The sequence below is a fragment of the Pteropus medius genome, unplaced genomic scaffold (genome assembly GCF_902729225.1).
Source record: "Pteropus medius unplaced genomic scaffold, Ma_sr-lr_union100, whole genome shotgun sequence".
NCBI lineage: Eukaryota > Metazoa > Chordata > Mammalia > Chiroptera > Pteropodidae > Pteropus > Pteropus medius.
Window position 1 is genome coordinate 4954746 of NW_024345600.1, and position 12338 is coordinate 4967083.

A 12338-nucleotide genomic window follows, 5' to 3' on the forward strand; every position below is an offset into this window, starting at 1 on the left:
CAGGTCTTCTTACTTAAACGTAGACTAAAAAAAAGAATAACTAGACCAAAGACCTCTCTCCTGAGAAGGAAATTGGAAATTATTTTAAAACGTTTAATTTGCAATATACACAATATTGGGATTGAGGTACTTTCTGGTGGGAACGTCACCTCTCGTTCAATGTGAAATAGGAGGATCAGGTTCATGAAGAGATTCTTACATGATTCTTAGAAACTCTGTGCTTACAGTGGCTACAATATGCATTTCATATGTCTGTCTATATACAAATACATTTACTTCTAGAGACTGGAGCATGGAGCAGAGATTACATGCTTTGGGGCTTTTCCTAACATTTCTCTAATCGGTTGTGCAAATCCCATTAAACTAAATTGCTTCTTAACTGCAAGAATCCAATCCTCAGTTTTTCCTCAGCAATATGAAAGGAATTAACCCCCTACCGAGTGGCATTCTGTCATTAGTAACTGGTTGTCTTAATGTCCCCTAGTTCCTACTTGAATTCCATAGGCTTTTTAAGAGTTACTCAGATGGAAGGTCCATAATATATAGTTTTCCACTTACAGTGAGATTTTTGTTCTACTATATTGTGGACTGCTGTCCTAATACAGTGTATTTCCCCTCTTTGAAAGCAGACATAGTTGTGAATTAGAGTGCACCTGGGCTCCAAGAAACATGAACAATGAATTTAAATTTCAAGAATCGTAGAATTAAAAAAAAAAAATCTTAGAACTAACGTAGATTTAATCTTCTACGTTAAAGATAGGAAAATTAAACCAGAGCTTAGTGAGGAAATATAACTTATCCAAGGCTACCTGGTTACTATTAGACCTAGGATAAGAATGTGGGTTGTTTAAATGTTTCTTTTCCTCTTTCCTTTTAGGCAAACTTTATGCCTGTCTATTAAAAGTTCTGATCTGAATCCCCTTGTTAGGCCCCAAATCAGGCTATTCCAGAATCTATTGCACAATAATCTTTATGGATTTTGGTAAACGGTGAGAATGAAAGAAGTAGCAACAAATCAGGGAAACTCAGCCCAGTGATATGGTTTGACGTTAGTTGTCTAATTAACCCGTGGAGGTGGGCTAACCCCAATACTACCATAAATGAATAAGCAAATGAAACTTACTTTCAAGCGCTAATTGCCAATTAGACTACTGCATCAGAAAAACACACAGAGATTCATGAGTCCAAGTTCTATACTTGGCATACTCCTCTCTCTTTAGCCTCAGCTTCTGAGTTTAGCAGAAAACAACATTTTGGGTCGCTATATATCGCTGGCAGTATTATATAACTCTTGGCTGTGGAGAATTTTCTAGGAATACAAAAAATTATGATCTTTCTCATAAGGAGGACCTTCCAGGCAAATGTTAGGACAATCAGCAAAATAGTTAAAATAAGAGTAAAGAGGTCTATAATTTTATGGATGAATAGGGAGTTAATCTTGGAAAAACTTGAAAAGAACCTAAATGAGTTTCTGTGGCTAGCCAAAATAGACAGTAATAGCTTCTTCCACCCTAAGATCTTTCTTAGACAGATTCAGTAGTAAATGTTATTAACCTTAAATTTATTTTCCCTTGAAATTATATGTAGAATGTTTGTATATAAGCCATGTGGTCATCATTTATCTACTATGTCTACGATATTGGGAAGCAGTAAAACCATGCAAATAATATAGACTTTGTATTGTAAGTTCTGAAAAATGAGATAAATGTTATCAGTCTAGGTGAAAAATCAGAGAGTAGGGGCAAAAGCTTAATATCGCAAAAGGTTTGGTTTATGAAATGCTACTGTGTATGGGTTAGCCGACCATGATCGGACCAGGAGTTTTCTCTTCCTAGAGCATTCTCTTCCACCCACTCATTCTTTCTTCTTTCTTGTTCCTTGGTGATCACAGACCACTGGGTCTCTGCAAATGCACATTTTCACAGGGAGGAAGTCGGAAGTAGTTGGAGCGTTGGAGTCGCCTTGGGGGCAGACCAGCCATCTGACGACAAAGCTCATCTAGAAGAGAAGCAGAACACAGTGGGATGAGAATATAGGAAGTGGAATGGTGGAGTGAAAAGGTTAGAGAGACAGATCTGAGTTAGAATCCCATCTCTGCAACTCCCTAGTTGTTTACAACTTACTAGAAAGTTTCTTAACTTTTTAAACTTCACTTTTCTGTAAAATATGCATTAAAATACTTGCCTCAATAGTTTAGTTGTGATATTAAAATGAAATAACGTATAAAAAGTACGTAGCACAGATGGTCAGTAAATATTAGTTTCCTTTAGGTACCTAGCTTCCCATTCTTCTAATTATGAACTTATTCAACAGCCCTAAAATGAGGTCTAATCGCTCAGTGTATATTCAAGTGTTTACTATGTGCACATAGCTAACTTGACTAAGTCCCCTGAGATACATAAAAGTGCCTAGAGTCCCAAATACTCATTCTCAATCTCAAGGTGCTTCCCTTGCAGGTGGCTTGCACAGACACTATGGGGGCAAGCAGAAAGTTTCCTTCTGCGAAGTTAAGTACAGCTCTTACTCAGGAACTCAGTGCAAGGCGGGCTGCTGAGTCAGAAGTGGCTTGTCTGTGGTGCCTTCACTAACCACAACCACCTTTTGGGGCTGGCGATGGGGAAGGTGAAAAGTATCTTTATTCCCACCATGAATGGTCACACACTTTCGACACTTTGAATTGTTTTTATAAAATCTTTGTACCTTCCTCTACCTCTGAAATTTCACAATGAGCAATGTAAATGGTTCTTGAAAGTGGTGGACTGTTTATCATGTAGCCAGTTTCTAAATGTCCAGTATATTTTAAATTTATTTATAGGCCCTTTCCAAGCGATACTGTCTCCAAATTAACTTGCATTTTAACTTTTTAGAGTTATGAACATGGCTACAGACTAGTAGACTCTGTTATTTGTAATGACTGACTTGGCCTTTTCATCTAGAACCCCAGTGAATGACCTTCAAAGCAGCCAGAGCTTCAGAAATCTCTAACTATATGCAGGAGAGATTGGGAGTTACAATCTACTTGGAAAGAGATCTGGGGTTACTTTTCTTAGGATTATGTTTCTATATTAAGCATATTGCCTCACTTAGATCACTTATTTGAGGTAACTTGGTAGACCAGGGACCGAAGGAGGTTAAAGGGTGACCGAGAGCCCTACTCCAAAGCCAGACCTTGATCCGTTAACATTATGTCCTCATTTACCTCCTTTATAACTGTCCCTCCCTCCACTAAAAACACAGACATCATCTTACCTTTCATAACTTCATGTTCTTTACAGACAAGACGGGAGCAGATTTCATTGTTGATGATGTACATACGTCGTAAACTGCCAGAGTCCCAATATCATGGTTAAGGACGGAGACAGAAAAAAAACATTGAGAAGGAGAACTAGCCTAGGCCTAGGATGCTTCTTCAGCTCCTGTATTCCCCATTAATGGATCTCCTTAAGTACTTTAGACTTCTTCTTCCCTGCCCCTTCCCCCCAGACGTAGAGGGGATGGGATGGTATTAATTACTCTTCTTAGAGACACTTTTGAATATTCCACCCATGGTCAAGCTTAATACTCCTCCCTGCTATTTTCTACCTTCAGACTTGGATCTTTCATTTCAGCCTTTTTTTCTATGAGGTAAATCCATGTGTTTTCCCTCGTGAGTACCCAGTCCTCACTTTCATTTGCCCTCTAGCACCTAGACTTGTCAGTCAGCCTGTTCTCTGTATGCCTCAATCTAGACTATGGGTTCTAGCTGGCACCTTTAGGAATAGCTGAGAGCGTTATGCTAAAAACTTTTGCCCCTTCAAAGACTGAAATTCCTTAGTGGGTACTCATTACATAGTTAGTGATATGAAAACACTATTATGGAAGATGCTCTCTGGATATTCTGGGATTCTTTACCTGGTGAAACATAACTGATGAACGCATTGCTTGACTGGCCGATGCACAGAGTAGAGTCTTGTGCAAGCAAATTTCTCATCCCGGCACTCTGAAGAAGCCGGATACAAAAAAATAGGGAGAGGCATAACAAACAGGAGAGGTATAAAAAAAATATTAAAGCTATGGAGGAGGAGAGATAGAGTGGAAAAAACATACAAAGCAGTCTCCACAGAGGATCATTGTAAGTTGGGGCATTTCCTTTCTGCTCACCAAAACAGAGTAATAGAAAATTGACTACAATGAAATTTAGGTGTTTTCCTACCTGTAACAGAAGTGGCTAAAATTATCTATGAGGGTTCTTCTAGGAAAAAGTCCTTCTAGGGTTATATGGGTGGCAATATGAAATGTCAACTTGAAGTGCTGATAATCTTGTTCCGAAGAACGAGAACTCTAAAGTGGGTTACTAGTTCTTTCTTCCAGTAGTTTTTAACCCTAGCTCCACATCAGAATTATCAGTACATTAGAGGAACAATTTTAGCCATGACATCTATAGTAATATTGAGTCCTTGCAGTCACTTCCCAACCCACTAACCACAAATAAAGTCCAAAGGGAGTTTAGGAAAAGGATTGTTTCAGGATGATATGACAGTGGCCCAATCTTTTCACCGTGACTTTTAGGAGAGGAACTTAAAAAAAAAAAAAAACCAACCAAACAAACAAACAAAAAAAACAGAGAGAGAGAGGGAAGAAGAATAAAGGATACCAAAAGTATTCTTTGAGAAAGAATTGGATATAAACTAGATACACCCCAAAAAACAAAGGGGTAAGGAATCCTCAGGAAGAAAAAAAAAAGCATAAGAAAAAGACATGCAAAACATAATCATACCTCCAGTGGTATTTCTATCATTGGCCAGGGTTGGAAGGCAGAAATTTTATTAGTTATTACTATATTTTAGAAGCCATTGCTTCTCTGTCATGTTACCTCACTTGAGACCCATGTGAAGCACCCATATAGATAGGAAACAAATGAGTTAATATCTCTTTTAGTAACTTCTAAAAGAAAACCATATAACGATTTGTTTTGATCCATGCAATTGAAGAGATTTAGAAATTGGGATGAGAAATATGATTTTTGCCTTTCTCTCCTAGAGAGTTGAGAAATGTATCTGCATTGTTGATGATAGCAAATTGAGTAGGGGCACAAAGCAAAGAGTCATATATTCAGAAGAGCTTCGCCTTAGAGCTAAAGAGAGAAGATTTTTATCCTGTAGAAGCTCTTCTTCAAGAAAAATATTCTTCTCTTTAAATTAGATACATTGTCATGGATTCTTTGATTGAAATTATTTGGTAAAGAATAGCAAGGGTCATAGCATAGCCGTAGCTGAACCTAACTTAGGGGCAGATTGAAAATGGGCCTAATTTTGCAGAAGAGAACAAATTAAGGAGTAAGTTGAATCTTGAGGGAATAGACTAACCATGGGAGTTACCTGTAAAAATGTCATTGGAAGAGTTAGTAGGACACCATAGGAAGTGTGCCAGGTGATGTCTCTATCCCATGGTTTCAATTGCAGATTTATATGCTGAGAATTCTCAAACTTAATATTTCTTGTTAAGATCATGCCTCTAAGCTCTAGACCTATAAACCTAATTGCCATTTTTGGAAGATTTCATTGATTTTTCAAAGTTCCTTCAAATCCAACATATCTTGAACTTACTTATCTTTACCTTCGATTCAAATTGTTCTTCAGTGAATGGGGCTACCACCCATCCAATAGCCACCATCTACCCTATAGAAAACTGAACATCATCTCAACAGTCTTCTCTTCCTTACAGCTCCCGTTGAATTCTCATTACCTCTACCTTAGCTCAGGCCGTCATCTTTTATTTGGATTACTGTAACATCATCCTCATTGGTTTTCCAACTCACAAATCTGATTAGAAGTTTCCTTTGCAAAAACTATTCTCTGAATGAGTTTCATTTCCATCCTGAGCCTTTGCCCACATTCTTTACCTAAAAGCTCTCCCCTCTTCTATTCATTTGATTCATTTCTACTTGTCTTTCAAGAAGCAACTTCGTCAATGTGCCATCTAGAAAAGCCTTTCCTAAGCCCCAACACTGGATATAGTCAAGGACTCCTTTTGAGTCTTCATAGCTTCCTTTGTTTATCCTGATAACAGCATTTTGTGAAACTAAATACAGTTATCTGTTCATTTGTCTATCTTTTCTGTTAAACAAAAGGTATCTAGTAGAAGAAAATCAGTTTTGTTCACCTTTATATTCCTGGCACCTAAGTAGCAGGTTTTCAGTAAATATTTGTGAAAAATAATCTAGTTTCTGTCTCATTTTATCATGTTCTACCACTTATTCTTTGTAGTTTTTGGCCCTAATCATTCAAAAAACTCAGTTTCCCCAATATGCCATGCTCTATTTTGCTTTTATATCTTTGAACACACTATTTTCTTGGCTGGAATGCACATCCCACACTTGACTTCCTGGCTTGCTCTAATTTTTCTTTCAAGATTCAACTCAATCATTACTTCTTCTGGAAAGTCTTCCTTTATCTTCTCATGTATTTCTTTGTTTATATGTCATGCTTTTACTCATCTAGTCATGGAAACTTTGGAAGATCACGTCTCAATATTTTGTATATTAAACACCTAGCACACAATTCTGCTTGTTAGGGGATCAAAAATGTCATTAATTTAAATTTAACTGTTGGAAGAAAGTGCTATATAAACTGCAACCCTGTCTACTTAAGATCCTTCACCAGCTAGCTGTGCTGCCTTCCATGACGGGCTCTGGAGGAAGCCCAGAATGGCCCCAGTGGCCCTGGGATCCCAGAACTGAACTCACCCAGGTCATCTGTGGAAGGCTCAATATCAGCCAGAACTGAAAAAGCACAAAACAGAAGGTGTGAGGAGGGCTTTGAATCGGCAAGGGGGAAGGCAGAGTTAAAAAAAGGAGAATGGAGCTATGAGGCTCAAATTCAAGGCTATGGGTGGCTGGGTTTGTGTATTATGTCCAATGGAATAGAGTTAATTGAAATAATTGTGAATATCTTTTGAAGACTCTTTGGCCTATTAATATTATACTAATTTCCATAAGCTTTATCATTCATGCCTTATAGTAGCTATTAATCCACTTTCTTTCCTCTTTTTAGAAGGGTAGGAGGCCTCTTTCCTTTTATCCCATTGTGACTGAACAACAGGCCCACAATCCCTCTATCCCATCCCCAGAAATAAAAATATAGGATTAATTCAAGAGCTGAAGTAAATATTGTGAATATTAATAAGAATCATGCCAGTTTTTTTTAAAGAACTGTAGTAAAACTTAACCTGTTTCATCTGTAGAGGGCTCATTTACCAGATCTGCAATGATACAACACAGAGAATGAAAAATGCAGGTAGGAAAAGTAGAAAAGGAAGTAGGATATGGAATGGTGATCTAAAAGAAGGGTCAAGGTGAAAGAATGTGGACTATGGGGCCAATATAAGAGACATCACAGAAAGAAGTGGTGGAGAGAAGATTGGGCATATTTCAGCATCAGCGGCATGTAAGATAGACAATTAGGTGTTACATGAGCTCAGAGTGCCCACCAACCTTTCTAGTCTTCATTTCTCTTTGTACAGACATCATCCTCAATCCTTCTATCCCCAGTATGAAAGCAAAGAAATAAACAAAGGGTAGCTTACTAGGATCTTCTGTGAATGTTTCTGGAGTCGCTTGAGTCACATTGACTAAATTGAAAAAAGTCAGAAAACATTTTTGGAGCATTCTCTTTATTCCTCCCACCTTGCACTCAGTAAGTAAAAGTGTCTAGCACAGCCACCAATACATAGTATCCCACATTTATTTTTCATTATTTGCTCCCCAGCTTAAGTCCTTTCCCCTGTAACCCAAACAAATGTCACATTTTCCTACTTCCACGAATATACCCATACAGTCCTAGCCCAGAGCATTCTTTTTCCTTTGTATTATCTAGAGGAATGAATGAACTACATGCCCGTCAGGCACCCTTTTCTCAGTGAGACCAATTTAGCATTGGACTGCAGGAATAACTCACATTATTTTATTGTCCTAACAGATAATGAATATATTTAGCTAATTTGAATTTTCTATGTGCCAGGCACTGTTTAAATTCCTGTTTTAAAAGATTAAAAAAACCTGAGCATCAGGAGAATAAATAATTTACCTAAGGTCAGAGAGCTTGTTAATAAATGCAGCGGATTGAGGACCTCTTTGCAATGATTATTCAAAATGAAAATTACCTTTACCACTGATTTTGCTATTTACAATTTTGATGCAATTAGGTATCAGTCTGCTGATATGCTTATATATTAGAGTGTTCACAAAAGGTGATGTCGATAATTTTATAAGGATCAGTGAGAAGTGGGGTGAAGAGAGAGGAAGGGAAATGCCTTGTTAGTAGAGAATGCCTTGCAGTTGATCATTGGAAAATAAAGGCAAGAAGAGAAGACATAAAAATAGTGCAGGTTTTAAAGTGAAATCTATTAGGCTAAACCAAGAAAACTGTATCTGAAACTATAAATAATAGCACTTCTAGAACTACTTGTCTCGACTTCAAAAAGCAAAATAACAAAGCAACGTTAACATTTAAGCAGCAAACGTACCTTCTCTAATTAGCCTTCGCTGTAGAAAGCTTATGGCCATAGTTTATTTTACCCGCTAGGGGTCGGCAAATCCCTGCAGTTTGCTTTGACTTTTTTTTTTTTAAACTTCTGAGTCTAAACGTCAGATTTAAATCGGGTGAGAATAGCATTTTTGTAAAACACATCAGAGTTGTTGATCTTTATAGTAGAGGCAAGACACAATGAAATATTATGAGGGAATTTCCCCTGCTTACCTCATCCTTTTTTTAAAAAAAAATTCCAAACAGACAGATCATCAGATCTGACGATAGAGCCTTTTCATCTTTAACACTCAGTATAAACTTTCTTTTTTCAGAACAAATTTTGAAAAAAGGAATCCAAGTCTGTTTCAATGCCACAGGATATTTTTTAAAAATGCACTGACCTGAGTCATTCCAGGGACTGTGAGGTGGGGAGAAGAGCCTCTCCCGGGTGTGACCCAATCTGGCCCCATTTCCCTTTCTCTTTAGCCACATTCCAGTCTGGCCACTCACAGAAACAGAAGTGAAGCGGTGGGAGCGCAAAGGGGTTGAGGGGGTCTCTTAGCTGTCTCCTGAGGATTTCAGGCAGAGTACTGCTTTTCTGGATATTCCCGTTTACCCACCTTTTCTATGCACTACCACCATATAAACGCTTACCTAGGATTCATGAACGTTCTCTGAAAAATAATCTTAAGGAGACATGTGCATCATATCTTAAAATATTTCCGGTAGAAAAGTACCACAAAGTCATAAAATAGGACTGGACCTTACCCAGCCCAGAGAAATAAATTCAGATTTTTAGTTTTGCTAGTATTGAAACTCGATCAAAGTTCAGACACGTGGGGATTCAGACCTATTTACTCACAACAGAGAAAAAAAAGAAGTCTTTATTTCTATATTTTTATCTTCTGTTCCAGGACACAGAGTAAGAAATTGTATCATGTCCCAGTGTACACAAAACTGAAACAAGTTTAAAGATAATACTTTATTCTTGCAATGTACTTTTAGTCTATCCTAACTCATTAACGAATACCAATTGTGACCCACTAATTTGACTGTATGACCCATTAATGGATTACATACTGCTGTGCTCACAAGGATTGGGCAAAGCAAGAGATAAATTGTAATTATGTTCAATGTCCGGAGGCAGAGCGGAGATGTTGATTGGAATTCTCTTCATTAAGCTGAAGGAAGTAGTCCTTTGGAAGCCAGATCTTTTGGGCTCTGTTCAGTTGTGCCATAATTTCGCTGTAGTGCTGAGATGACTTCTCATCCTGTCTTTGCGTTTTAGTTTCTCTACTGTTACATGGATAGGCAAATGCTTTCTGTTAGGATTAGTGGGCATTTTCTGAGCAAGGTAAGAGACGTATAGAGGAGAGTGGAAGCAGGAAAGAAGCATAGAGAAGGTCTTGGGAAAAGTATTTCAGTAGATTAAAAAAAGACAAGAAGGTTTTATGAAAGAGATGAGAGGACTGTGGAAACTGGTGAGTTAGATCTTATTTTCTCACACCTTGGCAACACATATCTGTTATATTACCGATTCTTGAACTCTGACCCTTCAGCTATATTACCCTGATAAGAACCCCAAGAGAGCCCAGACCAAGGGTTCACCTACCTTCTCCTTGACTGTTGACCCCTAGAGGTGTCCGATCTGTACCAAAGGAGGGAGAAAAAGGATGTAAGTGACTCCAGCTCCATATCCCATAAAGCTTTTCATGAGATGAACCAGAAAATGATGGGCAAATGATTGTACTTTATCTTTTATTGTTAGATAGCTCAACACAAAAAATCTCAGATCATTAGTGCTACACACAAATGTGGAAGCACTCAAGAAAGTCAACAAATTATTGACAACAAACCCCTACTCTGTTACGCCCTGACTCAGGATGACCTCTCGCCCTCATTCCCAACCAGAAGGAATGAGGTCCTGTTCCACAGAGAGGGCCAGCAGCTCTTTGTGATGTGTCCTGTCCTTCTGTCTCCACAGCCATCCCACTAGCTATGCTACTGAACAAGGCAAAAAGATTTTCTCACAGTGTGTATCTGGCAGAATGAGAAAAATAAATAGAGTAGGAGTTTTTTGAAATCCAAGGATTATTTTCTGTGGCTAATCTTCTTGCTAGCTTCTGTGAAATCTGTGAAGATAATTTTTCTTTTGTCTGTAGATTTGATACATAGTTTTGGTGTGCATGTAAATATATTCATGTGTATGCTGGTGCTAGTGTTTGTTAGGTGTTAGTGTATATCTTCCCACTGTTTTCCTACAGTATTTAAATTTTGGTCCATTTTCTTATTAGGTGGTTTCTCTATGTTTGTGTATGGATTTGTGTATCAGCTTCTTTTTCTTTGGTATTTGTTTACTTGAATATTTATGTGTGTGACCTTCTATTGGTTAATATGTATTCGTGTGTATCATTTCTCCCTAGTTTTATAACTCTCAGGATACCTTTTCTCAAGTCTGAGGTCATCTCTATCCACATCCCTGTCCTTTTCTTCTTTAACAAAATCTGTTCCTTCTCTTTCAATAGCAATTCTAGAATTCAACAGCAAGCATCTCTCCCTCATTTCCCCTTCAACATCCTTCCATTCCATTTTCTCACACACACCTCCAGACACATGTATAGCTGAGAAGCTGTCATTTTAGGGAGAAAAGAATAAAGGTAGGGACTCACCCGAGGGAATGATGAGTGCGGTGAGAAACAGCAGCACTTTGGGTTCCAAGAGCAGCATATCTGACAGGTGGAGGGGAGAGCAGAGATTGTAATGGTCAGGACAATCAGCATTTCAGGTCCGGGAAGGATGTTTGTGGCCCATAGCTTTGTCTTCCCAGGAACTTTCCTGGTCCTTCATATGGCTCAAATCCTTTCTCTCTCCTTACTTTTCGCTCAACATTTATTTCTCCTTCAAATTCTATTCTTTGATCACAACATTATTCTTAATCTCATTACTCTTCTACCAAGTTGGAGGAAGTTTTATATTGTAAATGGTCCGTGTTTATCCCTACACTGTCCTAGGGTCTAATCTTCTTTTTTGATATCTGTGACTTGGTTATATCATTTGCTCATCTTGGTGTCTTTTTTCATTTGAATTTCATGAATAGTTGGGATATTTGCTCAATTCTAAGTTCAATGGCATGCCCCATCGCCCCCCTCCAGCCCTTCAATGCATATATACACACACACGCACACGTACACATATACACACTCCCTTTGTTTATTTAGGGTTTTATACAATCAAACAACTCACTGTCTATGGTCCTCTGCTCTTTCCACCGAGTCCTTTGGCTGCTGACTGTGTCTCTCTCCTTCTCACGCTATTCCTACTTTGGCTGGAGATTAAGATGAACAGGGCCACTCCCTGGGAAGGACTTCAAATTTGGCCTTCTGAAACAATGAGATGAGGGAGAGCGAGGGAGAGAGCAAGAGAGAGAGAGAGAGAGAGAGAGAAAGCACGGGAGAGAGAGAAAGCCAGGCTAGAGTAGTGCAATGAGGCTGAAATGAGAAGGGGGATGGGAATTTTCAGTCACTCACACCCTCATTCCAAAGGTTGTGACCACACTGGTGAAAGATACTGCTGCTCCCTAGAAGGACTGGCCCAAGCTCATGTATGCCTTTCTTCCATGAGCCTATTTTCCCTCTCGAAATCTGGCTCCAGCACCACCCCCTTCCCTGGGGTTCCTTCTTACTTAAATAGTTCAGTCTCATCCTTGGAATGTTTTCCTGCACATCACCAGAATCTGTTTCTATCTCTCACTGTCTTCCATTTTTGATTTTTTTCTCCATTTTCTCACTTTTATTCTTTTTTTACACTCATTTCTTTAACAGCAAATTCCTTTGT

At 38.5% G+C, this 12338-nt stretch overlaps 1 protein-coding gene across 5 annotated transcripts; it reads right to left on the reverse strand.

Moving 5' to 3' along the window:
• Nucleotides 1-72: 72 nt before the first annotated feature.
• On the reverse strand, nt 73-12120 carry MFAP5 (microfibril associated protein 5). 5 transcript variants are annotated; one of them, XM_039874260.1, is made up of 10 exons: nt 12032-12120; nt 11748-11884; nt 11174-11233; nt 10117-10152; nt 7564-7608; nt 7207-7239; nt 6725-6760; nt 3892-3979; nt 3250-3323; nt 73-1998 (listed from the first exon to the last, which is right to left on the reverse strand). In XM_039874260.1, exons 3-10 carry the CDS (start codon nt 11229-11231, stop codon nt 1886-1888), a joined length of 483 nt encoding a protein of 160 aa, XP_039730194.1. In that variant the 5' UTR covers nt 11232-11233; nt 11748-11884; nt 12032-12120; the 3' UTR covers nt 73-1885. The 5 variants fall into 5 exon arrangements, with proteins under 5 accessions (XP_039730194.1, XP_039730195.1, XP_039730197.1 ...); XM_039874261.1 differs by lacking the exons at nt 7207-7239; nt 12032-12120 and having other exon boundaries at nt 11748-11998; XM_039874263.1 differs by lacking the exons at nt 6725-6760; nt 7207-7239; nt 12032-12120 and having other exon boundaries at nt 11748-11994.
• Between the last annotated feature and the right edge of the window lie 218 nt (nt 12121-12338).

Coding starts and splice junctions, on each gene's coding strand:
- MFAP5 (XM_039874260.1), bottom strand. CDS start 11,231: ATGCTGCTCTTGGAACCCAAAGTGCTGCTGTTTCTCACCGCACTCATC. Junction 7,240..7,563: donor AACATTCACAGAAGATCCTA/GTAAGCTACCCT, acceptor GTATCATTGCAG/ATCTGGTAAATGAGCCCTCT. Junction 1,999..3,249: donor AGAACATGAAGTTATGAAAG/GTAAGATGATGT, acceptor CTTCTCTTCTAG/ATGAGCTTTGTCGTCAGATG.